A 26,030-nucleotide genomic window follows, 5' to 3' on the forward strand; every position below is an offset into this window, starting at 1 on the left:
TAATATTTAATTGAATAAAGGGCATTCTTTTTTANTATTTAGCTCTTTGTTTTGCATCCAAGAAAATATTTATTCAAATACAAAAATAATCGTGTATGTTGCTCTTTTTAATTTCATTTTTTTTGTATTTTGTGAATATAATTTAGCATGTGTGTATCAGAAATTTTCTCGAAGAAATTCTCCGATTTAAATTTTTGAAACCACTCATTTTGGAAGAAAATATTTACATGCACATTTGTAAATTTTAAATTTAAAATGTAAATATCTATTCTCTGGTGGTTGCAGCAAACAAACCTCAATTTTCTCATTGAACATTTCGTGTGTTACTATGTAAGTTTTAATACCAACCTTTTTAGAGTTTTATATCTTAAAAATTAGATATCTGTTGCACATTAACTGTTTAATGCATGGGTGTACATTAAAGTTATTGTAGCCCGAATTTTTTAATATGCAATTAAATATTTTTAAAAATCTGCTTCTTATTTTAATTTGTAATTCAATACTTTTGTTTTGTACAACTTTGTAAAAATCTGACAGTAATATTTAATGTTCCTTCAAACATAAAAGAGTCCTACATAAAATTTTGATAAAGTTACGGCCCGCCACTTGATTTGTGTTTTGATTGTGGCCCCCGGCCTCATGCAAGTTGGAAACCCCTGGGATGGAGTTCCCCGGGTTCGATCCCAGCGCTGGCTGGTCGATACGAATTCCGCATTCACAGTGCTGACGTAAAATATCCTCAGTGGTAGACTGATCATGGGTTTGAGTCCCCTTGCAGTCAGGCTAACCATGAGAGGTTTTCGTGGTTTTCCTCTCCGTGCAACGTAAATGCGTGTTAGTTCCATCATAAAGTTCTCCACGAAGGCAAATTTCTCCCTATATTTGATCCAGGAGTTCCCTTGTCTTCTGGATTGGGTTTAAAATTAGAATTAAGCATTAGTAGTCGTAAACCCAAAAAATTGGGTCGGCTGCTCAACGCAGGTTATAAAATAAGAATAAAAATATATATAGACTGAAATTTTGTTTATTTTTTTTTTAATTCCTCGAAAAACACTCCAAAAATAGATGCTAGAATTTTTGCGCTTTTAAAACTAACATTTTTCCATTGACAACGAGTCAATTGATAGCAAAAGTTTCCAAAAAACGTTTCAAACTTCTATTTTTTACTTTTTACTTTTTTATTAGCTCAATAAACATGAAACATCATGAATTCTCTATGAATGAAAAAAGAGGACATTTCCACCCATTCTTAACTTAGGGGGACCTGGGCGCAATCCATGGTCAAAAGAATTTTGAAATATGGGTTATTTACCACCATTGAGAATTTGTATCTAATGCACCATCATTTAGAAATCGAAGTTTCCAGTGTAACGTTTCAAAAAAAAATTTCATCTAAGGATTCAATCTGTTCATCAATCACGTAAAATATTCATTCAATATAATCATTCACTTTTTCGTGAAGTGCTGTAAGAGGAATTTTGTGAAGAGTTGTCAAAAGAATAAAGTGTTCTAATATCACGACATCGATCTACTGAAATAAAACTCGAAAAAGCTCTGAATAACTGGCTAAAGTTTATGAGCAATATTAAAAGATGTCATTTGAAAAAATGTAAATGCCTTTTTAACCTCCAATGTATTATGTATTAATTACAATGTATATTAAATAATACTTGTACAACATTGACATTAAAAAAACTGTGTATTAGTTACATTCATAATTCTATTTAAAATGTGTCATGTTTTTTTTTCCAAAATAAGACCAGTGTTTGTGAAATATAAGTAAATATGTGTACCAATTTTATGTTGTCACTTTATAACAGCCATTTTACTTAAGACCATAGGGGTCGTTATACCGAGTGCCGTTATATTGATACTATAGTGCCAATATATACTATAGTGCTAATATTACATAACTTTAAAACAAATGTTCTAAATTGTTAATAAGTATTCAACCTTATAAAACAAAAATCTATAAATATTCTATGTTTCAGTAGTATCTTTGGAGAGTTTTAGATCTTCCACTCGCCAAACAAAAAATTTACAATACTTTTCTAGGAGCAGAAATTCTTGAAAGGAAACTGCTGTTTTCCGGTATTTGCTTTTTAAGTCTAAGAATTCAAATTCTTTCGAGCTTTTGGTGCTAGCGGCACATTTCTTTCATTGGTATTCTATATTTTACTTTAACAAAAATAATAAAACAATCATTTCAATATTGCACTTTCACAATAAAATTATGTGTGAGATACTATTATGTGAAAAAATTGGAAAGGCAGTTCTATTTTATCCAGTATAATTAAATTAAAGCTTAACTTGCCGCAAATTTTGAAATCCACAATATAACTCAACACATAGTGAGTAATGGGAAATAATACACTTTTGAAATCTCTATTTACTAAAACTGAAGTACTTACTAATATTATTTCTTATTAGCTAAATACTAGTTCTTCGTAAGGTTTAAAAAAAGATATATAATCAATAAAACGGTATTGGTTTACCACTACAAAATCTTACACAAACCTGAAAAACATATACTGGCACATTTAATAAGGCTAAATTAATTACAATTTTTTTAATGAATTAGTATTTGTTGCCTTTATCGATGGCTACAAGTTATTAGATCAAGAAAAATACGTGTTTTTAGAAGTTCCTACCATCAAAATAAAGATTGATTGTATTCAGATAAAGTATTAAACTCTTCAGAATAGCTGTTATCATTTGGTATGATGCTGTTGCTCCAGCCCAACTTTCGATAGTCAGAATTTAACACAATCATGCAATTTTCTCTGGTACATACATAAGTAATGCCTTTCGATGCCATAAAAAGCATGTTACCACAGTACCTGTAGTAAGTACCTTGATACCTACATTGGTATTATTCGGTACCTATTAAAACAGTACCTGTTACCTAAATTAATTAAGCACCGTCAATAAAAGTATTACGATTTTTTATGTTCCCTCGAAGTCATTCATCTATTGCTTTTACTTCTTAGTACATAATTATTTCTTTATACAAAGTTTAATTTGCTTTAAATTATTTCGCTTCATAGAAACTAGTTTCAAAAGCGTAACTGAAAACAAAATAAACACGTGATAACTTTTGAAATGCTATTCCGGTAATGCAACCCTTACCTGACATAACGAATAATTATTGTTATAGATTGACGAGCTTTATTATTGTTATAGGTTTAGGAGATAGAGAACTCGCCTTCCAATGAGGTATACCGGGGTTTGAATCCCACCGATAACTAGAATTAGAATTCCGCACCTGGCTCGCACCGACCACAGTGCTGACGTAAAAATGTCCTCAGTGGTAGGCGAATCATGGGTTAGAGTCCTCTTGCCGTGGAAAGTTTTCCTCTCCATGTAATGCAAATATGGGTTAGTTTCATCAAAAAGTCCTCCGCTAAGGCAAATTTCTCCCAATAATTGATCCAGAAGTTCCCTTGTTTTCTGGATTCGGTTCAAAATTACAATGTTACGGAGTTGGACATTGATAATAGTAAACTCAATATTGGGTCGGCTGTTCAACGACAGTGATATAATATTATTGATTGGCAAAATATTAAGCTTTTTCATAAAACCTAGAGTATAGCATTTTAAACCTTTTCTTCTATTCATGTATTTTTATTTAAACAACATAAGCCATAGATAAAATATTTTGAATCGCATTGAAAATATTATGAAGATATATATATATATGTTATGAAATGCCATAATATAAAATAAAATATTTAAAGATGGAATTAGATGATAATTTAAAATTATATATCACTGAAAATATAAAGCTAAACTTCTCCTAATAATTGGTTCCAAAAGTTATTATTATAAGTGATTTTGTATTCTTTATAATAATTAATGCAAACTTTAATTTACAGAAAATAAAACTTTAAGTAGGAAGACTTAGGTAGACTTGTATTGGTTTGAGTAATTTCGCTATTCCGAAAATTATTAGTCCTATAATTTTTTTGTGAGTTCTAACGCTCATGTGCTTATTTCTCAATTACGCTTATTACCAAAATAAACTCAATCTTCTTGTATTTTTTTAATCTTGTTTTCCCAAACCTTTTTTCTTAAAACTGTAAAACATTCTTTTTTAATAAATTCTTTATGTTTTCTCGCTTGTTTCCAATGATATTTCTGATAAATGCTTCACAAAATGTCGTAAAAATTTAAGATTCTTCTAATATTTCATCTGCTTTAATGCGTTCTCAATCATAAAATTTTGATTTGAGAATTTTTTTTTATCTACCTCTACCCCATCAGCAGTAGTTTCTTCCGAAAAATATCTTTCTACAAAGTTTCTTCTTTTATTTCCAAAGAAAAATAAGAAATTTCTGAAGAATTACAAAGATCAAACACTCCAACGAAGAACTCTAAAAAAAGAATAAAAAAAACAGCAAAGTACACTGAGTTTTAATTTTCTCTCTGTCCTCTAACCTCCTTACAACTTTCTTAATTTGTGTTAGAAAAAGGAAAAGAAGGGTGATTCAATAAAGTTGATCAAAAAAATAATTAAGTATTTTCATCGAAATTGATTTTATTTTAATCCACTTGTGCTCAGCGTCTTTTTAAAAATAGAAAAATTAGTAGCGAAAGTGTTTCCTTTGTAGGATATAGTTTCCAAAAACACGATAGTTCTATAATATATTAATAATAATATATTCGGATCTGCAGTTAATACGCAATATTTTTTTGAAACAAAATTGTTAGATAAGAGAAAGAAATATCCAATTGGTCTAAATAATTATTGCTACTATTTATTTAGACCAATTAGACACAGAGAAAGAAATATCCAGTTGGTCTAAATAACTATTGCTCAACTAACTATTGCGGATCAAATTCAATTGAATACCTGCAAGCGACGTCAAGCGTGATTGTCGAACCTGATTGGCTGACCCACTCGAGACATCGCTTGCAGGTGACCTGTTCTATAAGATTACGATGGTTCTTTGCTGTGGTGGTTGAGGAAGATGTACCATCGCAATGAGTTGTGGGGAGAAGCATGTTCATTTATATTTAACTCAACTTCGTGCATGATATCCCTTTAAGTAATTTACGTCTCAAAGTTCTCTCATATTTCTTAATAAAAATTAACCAGAAACTATTTTTCATTTCAGATATCGATGAATGCAAAGAAAATGGCCGAATCTGTTTGAGAGGCCGTTGCCAAAACTTACCTGGAAGTTATAAATGTGATTGTCAGGAAGGATTTATCCTTTCACCCCAGGGAGACTTTTGCTTAGGTAATAAACTTCATCTCATTTAAAAAATTTATTTCAATAAACAATAAGAATGGGTTTTTTTTCTTCATAAGAATGGGAAAATTATTTTAACGCTGAAAAATGTTAAGCCAAAAAGATGAAAAATAGCAAGATTACACTTGTTGAAATAAAAGAAAATTAGACAAGAGTAAATACTGAATTGCTACAAATTAGCAGAGACAGTTGTTGCTTTAAGTATAACTTAAAAAATAAAACATTCGGTTTAAAAAGAAACAGCATATTTTTTTCAAAATAAGCTGATTTTTTTCGCCAATTATTATTATTTTTTTTTTCAAACTGGCCTATAAGACTATTTAACTTTTTTGCATTTTTCCAATAAAAGCACTACTTCGCATTTTTTATCATAATAAAAATTTATACGTTTCTTTAAAAAATAAAGTTTTTCAGAAACTAAATATAAATAAAAATTTACATTTACTGTTCATTTATTTTTAAATATTTATAAAATAAGAAAAATATATCCCTTTTTACCCCTACATTCAATAAAACGAATTAACGTTATTTTGTTTCAAAAACAATTTAATGCAAAATACCCATCATAGCAAAATACCCATTAGATTATTTTCAAGGTTTTAAATTTACCACTAGGTTTTATTTAATGATCGAAATACTTAACAAAAATATTTTTGAGAGAATTATCCTATTCCAAAAAAAATTAATATCTTTTTTGTTAAACATTTGATCAACATGAATGTGAGCAACATTTTCTGTAATATCTAACAATATTTGAGTACCTGCAACTCGAGATTATGCCTAACCTTCTAAATTAGATTTAATTGGATACGTGTTTGTGTCGAACTTGAATTGCTTCCGAATCGACAAATCCTACAATTTACCTACGATGATGTCATTTGAAGGTATCCAATTGTTATGATGCTTAGAATAATCTCATTATTTTTAAATCATTGTATAATTTTTATTGGTGAAAAACATATTTGAAAGAAGCATCTTATTTTTGAATTCCTGCATTGCGTTTTAAAAAAATACATGCACTCATAACATCGAATTGAAAATAATAATAGTTCTTTGATTTTTCCGCCCTTTAAATAATTTTAATCATCGATTCATAATAATTTTAATCAAAAATTCAAAAATCATCGAAAAAACACCTTCACTAAAAAAAAATCTGTCCAGCTTGAAGCCTTTCTTTATTATTGTAATAAATTAATATGTTCTTCCATTTTACTCAAGTGTCCTTTTCTTACAGTAGCGCGGAAGAAAAAAACTTTGTTAACTTGTAGCTCTTAACTAATCTGTGGCTGTAAATCTTCCGAGATAAATGACTGTTCTTTGTTGAAATGTCCTGTCTTGTGCTATTAGCGTTTGATGAAAATATATTGTTGTCTAAGACACCTCCTTTTCAAATAGATAGAAATGAATGTGAAGAAAAAGGCATGTGCAGGCATGGAACTTGTGTTAATGGAGATGGCAGCTTCAAATGCATCTGCGATCCTGGTTACAAATTGTCACCTGATGGACATTTTTGCATTGGTAAGTCATGTTAACTCATTTAGTGAAAACGACTCATTTCTTGCTGCATTTTCAATATATTTATTACTTCACCTCTTCGGGTCGGGTAAAGGCATTTATTTAGAGTAATAATTAGGATGGAAAAAAATAAATAAATAAAAAGCTGCTGCTTAAATTTGGGCATGGCAAATTTGACAGACTTATTGTTTTCTTTCACTTTAATTTTAACAATTTTAATCAATATTAGTTCAAAGTGTAACTACGTAATTTTTATTTTGAGCTAAGTTGTGGCGAGTTAAATAAATCAAGCTATACCCCGCACGCAAATAATCTGCGAAAAAATAATTTGACTAGCAGTTCTTTTTTCATACTGATTGTCACCACCCAGAGAATCCATATATGACTCCTCCGTCTTGAGAGGATAAATCGTTACATAAAATCTGTCGAAAATCACTGGATAGACATTTTTTTATTGGTAAGTTAGGTTCATGCAATCTTATTTTGTATGAACCGCAAGCCCTTGCAAAAAGCAAGGAGTTTTTGAGGTTTAGAGGTGTGAAAAAATACAGAAGTATAGTTGTAGAACCGAACCCTGTTTTGCAACTAAAATAAACTCATCAATAAATCTCAATTTCAACCTCATTTGCACCTCATAAAATCAACCTCATACACAGCTCAGCAATACTTTTAGTTGAAATCGGGTAAAATTATTCACACCTCAAATATATTTATTTGCTTGAAGTGTAGAGAGAATAACGTGTACACATCAAAAACAACCTTTTCTAAAATGGTTGCTCTTAAGTAGATTTCCATCAACCTTAAACAACCTCAAGTGTGAATAGAACAACTTCATACACCTTGATTATAAACCTCATGAGATTGATTTTTTGAAGTTGCTTAAGTCTACTTCAAATAAACCTCAAACAAATATTAACACCTCAAAATAACCTCATGTAAACTTCAAAAACACTTTAAATTTTTGTAAGGGAAGGTTTATGCTGCATATTTATGTATTTATTATTAAACTCGTAACATACAAATTGCATTAAGAATCGTCGCTACTTAACCGAATGGACATTTTTGTATTGGTAAGTTAAGCTCATGTTAAGTAAGTACATTATGAAAAACAGCAAATTATGATGAATCATATATTTTTATTATTAATGAATGAATAATAATTATTAATGATGAATAATACATTTTTATTATGACTTTGAATTAAAATCTTAAGAAATGAGTTTATTCGCTTAAGTGTTCTGAAATACACTCACTTTTTGCTAGGAGTTCGTAAATTACATCTGTAAATAAACTAGTTTTAGATTATTTTAATCTCACCTTTCCTCGTATCGACCTTATTAACCTCTTCAAAAACGATTTTTTTTTTTATGATAAGAAAGAAAGAAATTTTTTCAAGTACTGTTTATCCATTTTACATTAAAAGTAATTCAGAATTCAAAAATAAAGGAGAAAAACTATCAAAGGACTAGTCAGGAAAAATAACATGAGGCTGCTTTGAAAGACGCAGGAATGCAACTACATTTGAAATTCGATATACTCTAACGATATTTTCATTTTCGTGTTTGATTTTATTCTGATTTTATTCTTATTTTTTACTGATTTATTTGACATTATTATTTTTTATTTATTTTTTATATATTTATTTATTTTTGAAATTCCAATTTGTTTGGAAATTATTGAAATGTTTAGAGGGGTGTTGAGCGAATTCTTTTTCGCTTTTTTTTCGTTTTGCGTTTTAATATTTCGCAAAAATTGTGATACTTTTAAATTTAAAATTAGGAGGGTGTGTTGATAAATGTACAAGAGGTTCAAATGAATAAAAAAAACTTAAGATACGATTATTAGTTTAAGAATTTTAACTGTCAAACTTGTAATGAAAAAAACCATGTTGATCCACTCAAAAGCAGAACTAATATTTAACGTGGCGAAAGAGATATTCTTATTTTTACAATTCAACGTGAATTTTTTTCCACGAAATTCCTATTTGTTAGAACGTTATTAAAATTTTAAGTGCTTTTTCATGAATGTTTTTTCACTTTTTGCTTTAAATATTGATTGCTTGTAGAAAAATTTATCCTTCTCGAGATTTTCATTTTATAAGCTCGTGCTTGACTTGATGTCAAACGAAACAAAAGAATAATGAAGAAATATTTTTTTTTTGAAAGAAAAAGAGATTTGATGTTTCCAGATACAAATCATAACATTTGTATCATAATTTTCTTTTTTATGAAAGGCTCGAGAGAGATAAAAACCGTTTATAATTTGAATATATTTTGAATTGAATATATATTTGAATATATTTAATAAAAATTTGAATGTAAGATTATCGCTATATGTTTGTAACAAGTAAAATCAATTCATATTTATTACTTTTTAATGTATCGCACATTTTACTTTCCCAATTTTAAATATTTATATTTAGTTAATTATTTTACAAATCCATGTAATCATTAATTTTCTTTCGATAAATATATCAACAAAACTTCCTTCAGAGTTCCCAGAGTCTAGAAAATATTTTGAAGTGGTAGAAAAAGCGAGATATATCTAGATGTTTCAAGCTGGAAATAAATATTTAATTTAAAGGAAATATATATTGGTGCAAAAAATAACTCGGGAATAATTTCTTATTTCACAAATGAAAGTTAAATTTAGGCATTTTTCAGCGAAAAATTTTAGCTACCACTCATTTTTTTCCAGGTCGTGGGAACCCTGTTCTCATATAAAACTAATATAATTATATACTCTGTTAGCTAAATGTTCTTTTTTTCTAGAAAATATTGACTTTTAAGGGGGGGGGGAGATGAATGAGAGGAAACCTCGAGGGTTGGTGAGTAAGCGATGGGTGGAGCCTCTTAGATGAATAAAAGACCAACAATAAATTTCTTTGTAACATTTCTACAAAGTATTAAAACTTAATATATTTAATTTATCTGATATTATTTTTATCAAATACTAACTATCTGTTTAAATTATCTAATAACACTGACTGCCGAAAAATTGTTTCACTCTTTTTTAATAGATATATTTTTTTAACTATGCATCGGAATTAATATTATTAGAGCAGCCAAACTGTAAAATTTTTACTTATCTTGTTGAGGGCTTTTGCAGAGATGCCAACTTGCTCCGCTTTATAAGAAAAATATTTTCTAGTGGACCAAAATTTAAGTTATATTTAATTTAGTATTTTTCTTTTTAAGTAATTTTTCCACAAATCAAAAATTCAAAGTATCATATGAAATGCAACTTTCCTGCAGTTATCTCGTGGCGACACTTTTAAAGAGTAGGCGTAATTATTCTTATTCTCCAAGTTTCACCCTTTAATTTGTAACAATTTATTTAAACTATTGCTGAAAGCGCAGTTGGCATCCTTATTTTAATAGTGAATTTTTATAGCCTAGTTGGTTGGACGCTGGATTTTCGTTCGTAAGAACGGGAGTTCGAATCCAGCGAGCCGAAGACTCTCCGTGTTGCAAAATGGTGACATGTACAAGTTAAATCAGTCTGCTCATAAAGTTTCCCATGTTCCCATAACAAATTATACCTCTGGGGGTACTGAATTGGAGATTGATCGTTCTCTGATTCAGGTCAAAATTACGATCTGCGGATGAATGAAAGGGTGTATGAATGGGTCCTCCTATAAACGGGTGTGACGTATGGGTGTGGCAGAAGTTGAATTCTTGGCCATAGACGGCACCACTGGAAAACAAGAACAATTGCATCCCCATTGCTTTAATCGCTTACGTCAACAACATAGTGAATAAGTTATTATCAAATATTTGTTCTTCATATTATTGACTGTAATTATAATTGTAAAAAACTAAACTACCACATGCGCCCTAGAGCATGAAAAGATATATGATTCTTAAAAGTTCAAAAAAAGATTTTTTTCTATTTACTTCTGGTTACTATACATTTTCTGTGAGCAGGACTACAACTGATTATAATTTTATTTTACTTTCCAGACATCAATGAATGTTTGGAATTGCCAGATTCATGTGTTAACGGAAGATGTGAAAATACTGATGGAAGTTTCCACTGCAGTTGTACAGATGGAATGACTATGAGTCCAAATGGAAGAATATGTCAAGGTACATATTTGTTACACTGCTCAACTTTAAAAATATTTTACGAAATTACGCTGCTCGGCTTTAATAATATAAATTTAAATAATATTATTTGGGGAAGATTTCCAATCAGTAGCTGCGCCAAAATAATTGCCAAGTTTTGGCAACTTCCGAGCAGAGGCCCGCGAGAGACTAAAAAAAAATATCACTGAGTGGGACTATCTAAAAGTATGTAACTTGTAGTCGATCCTGGGTAAATATCTAAACATATAAAAAAAATTATAAGCTTACAAAACCTTTGGCTGCCTTAAAGATTCTATTTGGCGGAAAAAATATCGATATGTACATGTTCTCGTCAACTTAAATCGCCAAGGCGCTAATTGATTTTTTAAATGTTATTTGCTTGTTTACATGACAGGTGATACTTTAATATCCTTATTATTCACTTTGCGCGTTCTGTAATCACTGCACTTAATATATAGTTTAAGTAAAAAGTAACGCATTGTAGCGACAGACCTTTGAAAACCAGAAGGATCATGGAGATTATGACTACAAGATTTCGTGACCAATGACATACTTGTAGCAATATGGTCAACATTGCGCACGCGCGTGGTGTTCGTCGCGTCTCTCACAAGCCTTAACCTCTTAACCATCTTGACATTATTTTTATAAGAAATATGAAAATGTTGTAAGAGTAAAGAATATAAACTGTACACATTAAAAATGGCAAATCGCAATTTCAAAGAGGAAAAATTAGAATAAAGAAATGATCAATTTCTAACGAATCACTATTGGGGAAGGCCTAAAAATGTATATTAATTGTAGTAAATAAGAAAAATATACCCTGTGCATTATAAAAACTACAACGATTACTACTTATTTTTAGACACCAGAAGAGACTACTGTTTTTCGAACTACAAGAATGGTGAATGTAGCAGTCCATCTTCAATGGTTGTCACAAAATCTGCTTGTTGTTGCGCTAATAGAGGTGCCATGACTCCTGCCTGGGGAATACAATGTGTGCCCTGTCCTGCACCAGGCTCAAAAGAATTCTTACAACTGTGTCCTAGAGGCCCTGGATCTGGTCAAGAAGATGGTATGAAATATTTATTTAATCTGTCGAATTTTAAGTCTAAAAATTATTTAAAAATTTAGAGTGTGTTCCATGATTTAGAATACTGATAAAACTTTTACCTGCATTCTGCATTTAGCTTGAATTTCATGAATAATTGTGAAATGGTAATAGATTCATGTAATCTTATTAAGTATTTGCAAGCAACATCTTTTAATTAATATTTGAAATGATCATCGTTGCATCAACAATACTATAACTTTATTGTTTTACCTTTCCATAAATGTTAATTATTTTGTATCTTTTTTGTACGTAATCTTTAAATCAACGCTACAAAACTTTTAAGACTTGAATACTTAAACTTTCAATAAATATTCCCTTAACCTTTCATTTCTTAACTATGCTATGCTTATTGCCAATAATTTTCTCCATTTCAGGTGCATTATTAGTAATTTATCACTCTTTTTATAAGTTAACTCCTTTCGTATCTTTGATTTCATGTTGATCATTAATGCAACACTAGAACATTTCAAAAGCTTAAATTGCTTAAACTCTCAGCGACTATTAACTTAACCTTTCATTCCTTAATCATGCCATGCCTATTGCCAATGAGTTTCTCCACTCAAGTGCGTTGTTAATGAACCACAACAAGAATAAAGTTAAAATTGAAGTTGGTAGGCAAAAATTAAAATCGTTTAATAAATATTGACAATCATTTCGGTTCTATAACAAGTGCTATTATTAGTGCGAAGACCCTGAGTGACGATTCTTTTCGATTCTTCAAATTTATTTATGCTTACCATCGATGCTTTTAACTCGATTTTAATTGCAGCACAAAGTTAACCTTGCTTTTAGTGATATATTACAGTATTCGACAGAAAAAAAGCAATCTGTAATGCATGTAACCTAAAAATGTAACATGAAGTAATCATATCAATCAATTTACTTCTTTAGATATCAACGAATGTGTTGTATTTCCAAACATCTGCCCTAATGGAGCCTGCGAAAACTTAAAAGGAAGTTATAGATGTATTTGCAATCCAGGGTACCAAGTCGATTCTACTGGCAAAATTTGCTCAGGTAAGAAAAATATCCTTCACTTGTGCAATAAAATAACAGAGAGATCCACTGCATGGAGTCCCACAGTGGACTGATTCTAAAGACAAGGTTCGGGCAACAAAGACAATCATCACTGGCTGTGATCAGGTGGGTGACCATTTTGATCAGCCTACGTAGGAACCGAGGGTGTGTGGTATTGGTCCTCGTTAAACTGTTCAACCATAAAGTACTCGACTTCGCTCCCTGATCATCGGACTACCAAAGTGGTGGAGTCAACCCCTCTGCAGAGGATCAAAATTGTGATGCCATGTCTTCGGATCATCCTCAGGGATGTTTCCCAGACAGTCGCCAATAGCCCATTATTGAGTCGTGATGACTCAAGGGATAGAGCGTTCGCCTTCCAATGAGGTGAACATTGCTCGAATCCCAGCGATGACTGGTCGATACGAATTCCGCATCCGGCTTTCACCGACCACAGTGATTACGAAAAATATTCTCAGTGGTAGACGGATCATGGGTTAAAGTCTTCTTGCCGTCAGGCTACCCGTTGGAGGTTTTCGTGGTTTTTCTCTCCATGTAACGCCCATTCGGATTAGTTCCATCAAAATGTTCTCCACAAAGGAAAAAATTTTCTAATACTTGACTCAGGATACTCTCGTGTATTCTGGATTGGGTTCAAAATTACAAGGCTATGGAGTTGAACACAAGCAGTCGCAAACCCAAAAATTGGTTCGGCTGTTCAACGACGGATATAAAAATAAAATACAAAATATCGCATCGCACAATAGGCTGTAGTAGGCAATTGTAAACTGCCTAACCGTAAGTCGTAAAGGTAAGAAGCTTGAGATTTTTTTTTCACATTTGTTTTGAAAAAATCATCCATACTGCGATCTATACGCAATTTCTTACCGTTTTCTGTGTTTTGACTACGGAATTACAGACATTCTTTGGAAAACTTGGATTGAAGCATATATATACATATTTTTACTGTAGTTTTCTAAAATCTTCTCCTTTTTTTACGATTTGTAAACAACAGCTTATTTTCACTAACTTTTTGAAGCTTCAAGACTATGTTATATTAACCTAATATTCGTCAATTATACTGTTTGTCTTTTTTAACTTTATTTTTTTATATGAGTAAATTTATTAAAGCTTGTTTTAATGTTAAGAGATATTTTAACTAATTTATTTTCAAGTATTTCATTAGCTCACAATAACTTCAGTATAACGGCGAAATAATCTTTTTTTGAATTTCAATACTACTACAAAGTATTGTCTTTTTTCTACAACTGAAAAAAAATCTTGCTTATTATTAAAAAAATTAACTCTACTGTGTTGCAAAATTTTCTTGGTGAAACATTACTAAATTATTAAGGAAAATTATCTAAATTACTAGAAAAATATATGGATTATGATAAATTATTTAGGTTGATAAAAAAGTAGCTCTACATTATAAAAAGCTGTCTTAATAACTATAGAAAAACATCACAACAAGTTCATAGTATTTATTGACGTGACGTAATATAATGTTTGATGTGATGTTTCGTTTCATCCAGCGTAATGTAATGTTTCGTTTTCTTAGTTTTTTAATGTGATAATGTAATAAATGATTGTCTAATCATTGATGAATTTAACCCTAGATGTAAATGAGTGTGCTGTCAACTTACTTCTGTGTGATAATGGCCAATGCAGAAATACTCCAGGAAGTTTTCAATGCACCTGTCCCATCGGTTATCGTCACAATATCCAAACTAATACATGCGACGGTATGTTTACATAATTATTTCGCTTTACACATTCTTTTCGTAAAACATCCTCTGTCGATAGCAGTTTTGAAATAACTCTTTAAAATCATTTGCAAATATTTTTTTGTGCGGCTAAAGTTAATACTTGACGAAACTATTAAATATTTATTTGCCATTACTCTTAAAAGTTAAATTAAAAATTAATGAAGTAGTTTATAATGTCACAGACAAGCAATAAAATAAATTCAAAAATTTTTTTTAAATATTCTTCTTCAAAAAGTTAATATAATTTTTACGTGATATTTATAAAAGGGCTCGTCAGAGATAATCGGTTTAAGACTTACGTCCAAACCGGCTTGAAAAAGAAAAGTGAAAGAGGACTATATGCCATTGCATACTTTATAAGGAAACTTACATTGCTATTTATCCCATGTGACCAAGCACTGCAGGTTTTATTTTTAATTTAATAAAAGGCAATGAGAAAATATAATGGAGAAAGCAATAACTCTCAATTACTATATACATTTTCTTAACTATTTTTAAGTCTGCCAAGTGTTCCATACTTAATTTACAATTTAAAAAATAAATGCAATTACTCTTAGCGTCTTAAGCGTCTAGTCGTCTGCAGCAGAATAACACATAGTACTTAATTCTTAATTTAAAATTATTATTTGAAAATATAATGTTTCGAAATTACACTATAAAACTTCTTTATTTCATCATATGTAACCAAGTATCGCATGTTTAATTTTTATTTTTAAAAATATATATTAAAAATATAATTCTCAATTACTTTTAAAAAATTCTTTTTACTCTTTTCTATTTCTTTTAATATTAAATATGCATTATTCAGCTGCAGACGATAAAAATTAACTGCAGCTAAATAATGCATATATAATATTTAGATGCAGACGATTATAAATGAAGACGAAAAACATGAAGATATGAGCTTCTTTTTGTACCTCTATTCCCTTATTTTTCTGCTTGTTTTTTTAATTTTATACTTCTTTTTATTACTATTTTCATACTTTTATTCTACTGTTTTATTTTTTTTTCTACATTTAAAAATTATTTTAACTTGTGTTTACCTTGCAGATGTTGATGAATGTAAGGAAAGGGGTTCTGAAATATGTATAGGAGGCACTTGTTTTAATACTTTAGGAAGTTACCAATGTGAATGTGAACCTGGGTCTGCTTTGGATGCTTCCAGAAACACCTGCATAGGTAAGTTGGAATTTTTTTTTTTTTTTTTTTGAAAAATATGCTCTTTTGTTTGAAAAAGATCTTTAAAATTAACATGTTTTCTTTGTTTAATTCAAAAATGTGTAACCTACTGCTGTTGTTTTATTTTCCTCAACCATAATGTTTTAGTAAAAATCATGTAAAAATTGACTCATTCTTATCTACACAATGAAAATTTAACCGGAAAAATAATATCTTCATCAAAGATAGGACGAATTATTATCGAGATCTAATTAATTAATTAAAATCATCTCAACTCTTTTTAATTGTTCCTCCATACAAAAAGATTTTTGCTTCCATCAAAAGCCACGACATGAACTTACAGAGTTTTAAAATATATTTGTGGTTTTTAAATAGTCCTTAGTGTGATTATATTATTAAGTTATTAATGTGACTTCCCCATGCACTGTTTTCGAAGGGTTTAAGGAATGTAAATTAATAAGTGAGTAGTGTGCAAAATAAATATGTGAGCACCCTAAACTTCTGATTTCATGATCGGATTTTCATGTACACAGGTCACAACAATTAAAGAATATTGAGGTTGTGGGTTAATCTTGCACCTGGAGAATTGTTTGAATGATTATTACATTATCAACTGACTATATGAGATAAAAAAAAAATAGCATTTGTTTGACAGAAAAAAAAGAGGAGCGATGGTGCCTTGCTGTTAACGTGGCACACACAATTCGTCGGCGAGCATGCAGACCTGCAGCGTAAAGCGATTTCTAACAGTTTGTGTCGAAACTGGGGAGCCAGTAGTCGAGGAAGGTGTTGTTGACGAAGAGTGGCATTCATATTTTGGTGTTTTTGAGCCGTTAGCGTTAAGTATCGATCTTCATTAGGCGTTAATTGTTGCACATCTACGCCCTTGTCCTGATCTTCGACCTGCATTTCCAGTCTCCAAAAGACGGTTCCAGATCCTGGAAATCACACTTTGTGAAACTCCAATAGCTTCTGCTACTTCGACTTGTGTTTGCCCCCCTCTAAATGGCCAATAACTCTCCAAGCTTCTGATTCGATTAAATGACTTCGTTATGGCATAATCGAAACAACGCCCTTACTGAATGTCGATCATTCCTTTCCACTTTGCCTTACATAAAGTTGAAAGTCAAATCAAATTCGCTGCCGGTAAAGCTCCGTCTTCGACGTCAAACTCAAAATTTGCATACCGCGAAGTTCGAAAATAAGAAAACTTTCCATTTGTGACTCTAATCTTCCATTTTGTACACACAAAAAAATTGCTTATACCGTTATTTTATACAAGACTTACTTGTTTTGAGCAGTGTACTAGCAATTAATCTTGTTGTTCGAGATCTTGTTGCTGTTAATCAGTCTTGTCCAATTGTTCAAGGGCTTAATCTTGATCCAAATCAGATGCGAAATCATACACAAAAACGTTCTTTTTCTGACTAAATATACTTTTTTTTGACGTAATCGAATTTGGTGATCACTTGACGATTAACGGATTGGTGACGATCATTAATTTTGCCTTATATTTTATATCATGTATTTTATAATAATATATTTAATTTTTTTATTATTATTTTTTGACAAAAATTATAAAACTGTTTAGTATAAGTGGTGATTACGAAGCATAATTTAAGTTTGATAGAAGTTGGATAGTAAAGAATAAAAAAATTTATTGTTTTAATTTTCTTTATAGATAATAGACGAGGATCGTGTTGGATGTCCGTAAAAAATGGCCGATGTGAGAATGACATTAAGTTCCCGATGTTGAAGTCTGAATGTTGTGGAACTGTTGGCAAAGCTTGGGGTAGTCCTTGTCAATTATGCACTGGAATAGGTATTTCTTTTTTAAATTTTTTCTGAGTTCTTTTAAGTTTCAGGGGGGGGGGAGAATTTCGTCGGGATTTATAAAAGTTATCAGATCTAGCTATAATAAATGCTTTTCTAAAACCTGATTGAAAATTTCATTTGCTTCAAAAATATATAAAAATGAGAAAACAGTCGACATGTTTCAAGCGCTTTAAAGATAGGCGCTCGTTTTCACGACTTGCCAGACGTGAATGTAAAGAAACAAAAATGATTTGAAATAAGAAATGCAAAGTTGTGAAAGAAAAATGGAAATATAAGAAGTAAAAAGAAAGCATAAAACGTAAAGTTGCCATTTTTCAATGGAAACTTCATACTTCTTTTTTTTCAAATCATTTTTGTTTCCTTACTTTCACGACTGGCAAGTCTTGAAAAGGGATTCCTATTTTTGAAGCGCTTAAACATGTCGACTGTTTTTTTTTTCATTTTTGTATATTTTTGAAGGGAATGACATTTTCAATCAGGTAATAATAACTTACAGTTTATGTTTATTGAGATTATATATTTAAAATGATTTTCTAATTTCTGAATTCTAAAAACATTTTTTCAGAGACAAATAAATAAAAAAACGGCGAGAGAAATTACGCAAAAAGGGAAAGAAATTAACTATTAATTTAATTTTGCTTTCAAACCATGAAATTTAAAGAATATCGCTATAAATTAATTTAGCAGTAGAGATCAATACAAGTTTTTTTAATCACATAATTATCCACTTTATACTGTACTCTAGCAATTTATTTCTTACTGAATCTTACATTTTTAAACCATTTTCAATTATTTATAAGCATCGTTTTATTTTATCTTTTATTTCTTTGTTCACTTCCTTTAAAACACGGAATCACATTTTTTATTAAAAGATACGAGAGTTATAATATATAAACAGAACTTTCTGGAACTGAATTTGACATAACGTTATATGAATCAGGCGTAAAACTATCAGAAGAAGAGATAACATTATATGAATCAGACATAAAACTATAAAAAATAAGAGACAACATTATACAAATCAGACGTACAACAATAAAAAAAAGAGATAACATTAGATGAATCAGACTTAAAACTATAAAAAGAAGAGATAGCATATATGAATCCGACATAAAACTATAAAACTAAGAGACGACATTATACAAATCAGACGTACAACAATAAAAAAAGAGATAACATTAGATGAATCAGATGTAAAACTATAAAAAGAAGAGGCAGCATTATATAAATCAAACATATAAAAATTGAAAGAGAGACAACATTATATAAATGGGACATAAAACTATAAAAAGAAGAGAAAAGATTGTGTAAATCTAGTTTTTTATTTCTGCGAAAATCAATTAGTTTCAATTTAGATCAATTGATGTTCAAATTGGTTCTAGAATTAGCGCCTTAAGTTCTCAAATGTGCTGATAAGTACACTGAATAATCTTTGAACGTAAGTGAAGTAAAAGCTTTGAGACTAACTTGGAAAATAGTTGATTGTACATTTAAAATAGAGAACAAAATCATTTTTTAAAAGAAAAAACACGAAAATTGACTTTATTTCTTGCTTTAAGCCAACAGCAACCTTATTGAATTATTCCTTATGCTAAATCAATTGTATTTTCCAATCTTTGTGGAATTAAATAGAATTTAAAACTAGCATTATCTTTAAAAAAAATTATGCTATTCTAAGTGCTCTACTTAATTGTTTAATATTATTTTATGAATATTTAACATTTCATTCTTGAAATTCAATAGTGTTTGGCATCTTTACTAATCTATTGAGTAAATATGGCCTCAAATTTAAACGTTTTTGTTCTAAACGCATCAATATTAAGAAAAAATAAATTTATCCTAATGAAACTTTCAAGTATCTTATAATAAATGTTGATGTTTCTGTTTAGTTTCTTTTTAACTTTAAATGCGCATGCATTAACTAAACAATTGCTAACAAAATGGTGAAATATTACTCACATTATTAAGAAGCACTGATGATGATATTAACACTGTGGAGTCCGATATAACAAAAGAAAAAGAGCAGATTCACGTGGCTTAATACAACTTAGCAGCTTTTAGTTTTTGTAGCCAAAGATAAACTATATTTATAACCGTCTGTATACTGGCTTGCTCATTACCTAAATTTAACTTGTTGCAAGCAGATGAAACCAGATAAACATCTAAGATGAGGCCGGGATAGCCTGGTTGGTAGGGCACTAGGCCCATGTCCAAGAGTTCTTGGGTTAGATCCCCGCCAGCCGAAGACTCACCGTGTAGTAAATGGTTATTGATGCACGTTAAATCTGTCGAGTCGCAAAATCCTCCATGTTCCCATAACAAATCAATACCTCTGGGGGTACTGATCCAGGAGTTTCCTTGTCTTCTGGATTAGTTCAAAATTACAAGGCTACGGAGTTGAACATTAGTAGTCGTAAACACAAAATTGGGTCGGCTGTTCAACGACGGATATGATATGAAAACATCTAAGATATTTAACTGTTTGCGTTACATGATATAATAAATTTCGATCTTAAAAATAGAACACTAGTTGCCTTGGCAACAAAACAATAAGAAAGCAATCGTATTTAGGAATTTAACTTGACTGATGTTCCAATGTTGTGAAAAGCTTTGTTTTTACTGTTTGTTTGGTATGTCTTCTAGTTAAGAAAAATATCTGACATTTGTTTTGTTCGTACGATGTGATAGATCATATTATGATAAGACAATAAGCATCTTTTGAAGCCTTGGAATTGCAAATTGGATTTCGACGTAGTGAAGAGTAGTATCATGCCTTTGAAATTTTTTAATACGATACAATAATTAGTTTTAAATAAAACAATATTTGTTTCAAATTCTCTGCATTACTTTAAATATCTTCAATGATTTTATTATTATAATAACGAAGTAAAAATGCATAACTGATTATTATAAACATCTTTAACTCATGAAAATAATTAAAGTTAAAGTTTTACACTCTCTTAGGATGTTTTAAAGCTAAATTGAAGAACTCTGATAATAGTCTAGTAAAATCAGACTTTTTCTTCGGAAAAATTATTCCTAAGACAAAAAGTTTTGGTATGCTATGATAACTGGTACCTACAAACTCCCCTTTTCTCCTCTGTGATCTTCCCCTTTCTTTGAGGGAAATGGGGAGTTAGAGGGGGAGAATTTCCTTTCTTCTAAGCAGGCAAACGAGGCAAATTTTTCAATGTATTTTTTACGCTAATTTGAATGTTACCAATCCCTAGTTGATCAGCCTAGGAGTTCAAAAGTAATATAACACATCTAATATCAGAAGTTGCCTTTGGTCAGATATAACCAGAACTAATTACAAAGCGTAACAGACAGCCTTATCGCTTGTTTACGTGGAAGGCGTTGCCTTGCCCACTAAAAGCAACATTGCTTTTGGGAAAGCCCATTTGCTTATATAATGAGACAGCCTGATATGTCACAGTTAAGTTACTGATCTAGTTAATACTAATCTATCATAATAGCACGTGATGGAAACATGAAGAAAATTTTGTGAATGTCTGCTGATTTTAACACTGGTTTCTAAAAACCCCTTGACGAAAATTAAATGAAAGTAAATTTGACTTCAGCCACTAATGTAATTAAAAATGTAATTCATGTACTGAAAACATAATTATGGTGTTATCCTTCATTCATATAATCTTATATGAGATTTAAATTATCTTATCACGTTTTATCTTATCATCGTACGAATCAGTAGGAATCGCTTGATTCATACTGATTCGAAGTTCTATTCATACATTGTCTCTGAAGCTAATCTCAGTGACTTTTTACTCAAAATTAATCCTTAACTATTAAATCTTGTTTCCAAAAGCGATGTCATAATGAAGTATGTTTTTAAGTTAACTATCATTAAAACCCTCCTTTCAATTTTTTTAAAGTAATTTTAATTTTCTTTTTATACGAATATCTCAAATTTCTTACAAATTCATCGATCTATTTTCTTGAAACAAGAACAATTTACTTTTTTTTCAAATAATAATTAATGTTAAAAAGAAATAATTTTTTAAGTTACATTGCTTTTTAAGTTATAAGTCTAATTTTGTTTTGTTTTTCTGATTTGTTTTTATTATTATTATTTTTATCAATTTTCTTTTTAACTTTGCATCCCATTATCACCTTCATATTTACAACTCATAGAATAAACTTTATTGGACATGTAGTTTATTTTAAAGCCAGCGTTGAACAGCTGATCCAATTCTGAGTTTACGACTACAAATGCTCAGCTCTGCGTAGCCTTGTATTTTTGAACCGAACCCAGAAGACAAGGGAACTCCTAGATCAAGCATTGGGACAAACTAGATTTCGTGGAGGAGTTTTGATGAATTTACCCATATTTCCGTTACATTGAGAGAAAAATAACAAATACCTTTCACGTTTAGCCCGACGTCAAGGAAATTCTGATTCATAATCCACCTAACACTGAGGATATTTTACGTCAAATCTGTGATCGTTGCCAGCCGGGAGCATTAACCAGTCATCGCTGAGATTCGAACCTGAGTCACTTCATTGGGAGGGTCCCCTGAGCCACCATGGCACTCGGATATTTTATAAAGAGCGAATACTGAGCGAATGTAAAAATATATTCATGTTTATCATCATCATCTCATATTCATCATCATCTTTATGAAAAAATAATGATCAACTTATTATATAGAATATTCCGCTAGGAAAGTTGTTTAGTATATAAGTTTAAAATACTTTTCAAAAATGAATTTTAAGAAAAAGTATTCACATTATACTTCACAAATTTATATATAAGCTGTGAAAAAAAATGCTTTTGAAATATAGCGAATCAATACAGTTGAAAGCACAACTGAAGCATCAAAATGTGTTTAATTTTAGGGGGTTACAGAAAGAAGTTGAAAGGCGATTATTAAAAACACCTCCAAGTTTTATCAGGCAAACAAACTGGTTTCGATATTTTTCATTCCTTCCACACAAGAGTTTCGAAAGATATCGATACAATTTTTGTCCCCTCTTCTCTTAAATATTGATTTGCACAACATCATGTATATTTTTACTTTGTTTTTGATAAGGACTCTAAATATATGGATATAGGGCAGTGATTTAAGAGCACCGTGTCTGTTGAAATACATTTATTTCCTTCTTATAAATAATAGAAAAAATTATATAAAAGATCGCTTAATTGAGGTAAATTTGGCCTAGTTGACATTGAGCAATATCATTTCGAAAGATACTGAATACAGTTAATCGTTATTTTGATGGGATGAACTACTAAAAACGCGTTTTCTTAATCTAGTAACGTAAAGTCACCGACAAGGACAAAATATAATAATACGTAAAGAAACGGATTTATTTTATCTTTATTGATTATGTTGGCATGATTTAGTACTGATTTATTGATAGTTAATTTTTTTTTCACCCAACTTATATATAATAAAATAATACTCATCTATATTCATATAGATGAATATTATAAAATAATATTCATCTATATCTAGTATACTATAAAATAGAGTTTCAACAAAACGCATGGACTTACCTATTCAGATATGGTAATAAATAATTCAAATTTAAAAAATTAATGTAAAATGTATTTTTTTACAAAACGCAAATCAAAGAGTAATTTTTGTATCAGGATGAGCAATTATTACTTAAGGTTTTAAATCTGTTATATTTTATAATTAGTATTAGGGGGACCGGAAAGTAATGTCGTTTGAGGACATTAAATATTCGTTAGTCTTAAAAACTAATTCCTTTTTTTCAATCCATTTCGATTCATTTCGGATTCGGCATTGAAAGGTTGTTGTTAACTAGGGTGAATACATTATTGATTAAAAATAATATCTTTGTAACAAATATCAAATGCACTAAAACGTCATTACTTTCCTGTCCCCCTAATATAAATGTGCCCGTAGTCAATTACAGGAAAAATTAATAACTGCATTTAATGTTGAACATAAATTAAACAAGACGGTGTAAAATAAAATAAATTGAATTTTCCTCATTCTTATAAATTATTTCTAGAACTACATCCCATCTTTGCGAACATCAAGAAGGAAAAAAAAAATTTTTTTTTCATTTCCTTCTGTCTATAGTCCTTGTCAGAGTAAGACTTTCTAGAAAATTCCTTTTTATTTCTAAGGTAGCAAAGCAAATCTTTTTTGATTCTTCCCCACTTGAGAGTTCGGTACCAGACATCCTCAAGCGCAAATCTACTTGAAATGCAAAAACGAAACACTACAAACAAAAATTTAACTTTTATTTCTTTACGCCGCTGCGCATTTTCTCTGTGCTATTCGGTTAGAAGGGAAAAAATAATAGTATAGAATTTTCGGAAACTTTAATGTTAATCAATTAGCTTTGTTCTGGTTGCTCTTTGTTCTTCGGTACTATATTATCAAAATTGATTTTATTATAGTTATTTTCCAATTCTAAAAGGATTTATTTTTAGAATAACACAAAGTTATCGAATATAATAAAAGTTATTTAATTGTGTTTTTTATTATAATTTTTGTTATATTCCATTGACTTATTAGATTTATGTGGATACTTAGGGTTAGTACCACTGGATCCTAAGCAACGTTATGAGACAAAACATGAAAAATAAGGCTTATATTTTGCAGACTTTCGTGTTTCTTACTTTATAAGCTGAGAATAAAACGTTTCACTTAATTATATGCTTATTTCCAAATTATTTTCTTAATGGTTTACATTTTTATTTTCTTATAATTCTTAATTCTTATCTTAATTATATTCCATTAACTTATTAGATTTATGTGAGTATTTAGGCATACTACCAATGGATCCTTAGCAACGTTATTAGAATAAACATGAAAAATAAGGCTAATTTTTTTGCAGACTTTCGTGTTTTTTTCTTTTAATATAAGATGAGAAAAAAATTTTCGCTTAATTAAATCCTTACTTCAAACTTATTTTCTTAATGGCGTATAGTTATCTGAGTTTTATTTATGAAAAAAGTTATTTTAGCTTTAAATACTAAATGTTTAAAGAAATACTTTACCGAATATTTTTTTTTAGTCTAAGGCATCTGCTTGAATTCTAAGTGGTGAGGGAGTTTGAAAAACATTAATGTTTGAATAATTCAGATTAAGTGCTTGGTATTTATATCTTCCTCAAAGAATTTACGTTTCAAAGATAAAAAGGAAATTTTTTATTACAAGTTTGATCACTTTTTTACTCTTAAGACCACAAAACTTTGAACTCAGCGAATTATTTGTGAGTCTATTTTCACAACTTTTGTTGCTTCATCTGCTTATAGTACTTATAGTCCGAGACATAGCACCACGAAAAGAATAGGTCGCTTTGATATATATTTTGTTTTAGCCATATTTATTTTTTATTTGCATAAATATAGACCAAATAAATTAATGTCGTCGCTGGTTCAAACTGACCACGTTGCTTTAAAATTATATGCATAGATAGATGACCAATAGAAAGGGTTTTTCCTACCTCCTGTTTAATTATTTTTACTTAAGAATTTGATTTTATATTTGGATATAACTTTTATTAATATTAATAAAATCATGTGAAGATTTTTTACATTTTAAGTAATTTCCCTGGCAAATTTTAACCACAAATACGTTTTTAAATCACCTTCTTTGGAAAACGGCTGCTCTAAGTAAAAAAACCACAATTTTTTTCATGTAAAAAATTTATTTCAAGACTTCATTATATTATATATAACTGTATGAAACTCAATTATTCAATATTTTTTATTTTTAAAGGGAAAAAAAATTAAGTATTACACGCTTAAATGTTGTACGCTTAAAATATTCGAGAAATAAGGTTTTATTCGCACTTTGACTTTTCACTTATTAAAATAGTTTTGAAACTTTCAAGCCATCATAAATAATCAAGCTCTGGAAATCAACTTCAATTGTTTAATGTAACCTATAGATTAATGACATAAATTATTAAGAATAACCTGAGATTTGTAATGTTGCTTTTCGGGCTATAACTCATATATTCTTACACTGAAAAATGCTGATCTCTTGAAATACACAGTACCTACTCCAAAAACTTAAAATATTAATTAAGACAGTACAGTTTTTTAAAGTTTAAACTGTCTATAAGCAGTTTTCTAATCTCACATTTTTGTGTAATTCCAGAGAACCGATGCCCCAAAGGTTACGCAATGCTGGATGGTTCAACATGCACAGGTAAATTCTTTTCTCTTCCATTAAAAGTTCAAACATTGTGCATCATATTTATAACTACCTGTACTATATGTTTTGAAAGTTGTTGATATATTTTCTGAAAA

At 29.9% G+C, this 26,030-nt stretch overlaps 1 protein-coding gene across 1 annotated transcript in view; it reads left to right on the forward strand.

Annotated features, from left to right (window-relative positions):
• The window catches only part of LOC107449725 (fibrillin-1), a gene marked incomplete in the record, with an annotated part of 285,801 nt that overhangs the window by 180,592 nt on the left and 79,179 nt on the right, over positions 1–26,030 (forward strand). The window contains 9 exon segments of the mRNA XM_043039583.2: positions 5,118–5,243; positions 6,651–6,773; positions 10,733–10,858; positions 11,721–11,930; positions 12,861–12,986; positions 14,606–14,731; positions 15,806–15,934; positions 17,616–17,756; positions 25,879–25,929. Coding sequence (XP_042895517.1) covers positions 5,118–5,243; positions 6,651–6,773; positions 10,733–10,858; positions 11,721–11,930; positions 12,861–12,986; positions 14,606–14,731; positions 15,806–15,934; positions 17,616–17,756; positions 25,879–25,929 — 1,158 coding nt within the window.

This window comes from Parasteatoda tepidariorum, chromosome 7 (genome assembly GCF_043381705.1).
Source record: "Parasteatoda tepidariorum isolate YZ-2023 chromosome 7, CAS_Ptep_4.0, whole genome shotgun sequence".
NCBI lineage: Eukaryota > Metazoa > Arthropoda > Arachnida > Araneae > Theridiidae > Parasteatoda > Parasteatoda tepidariorum.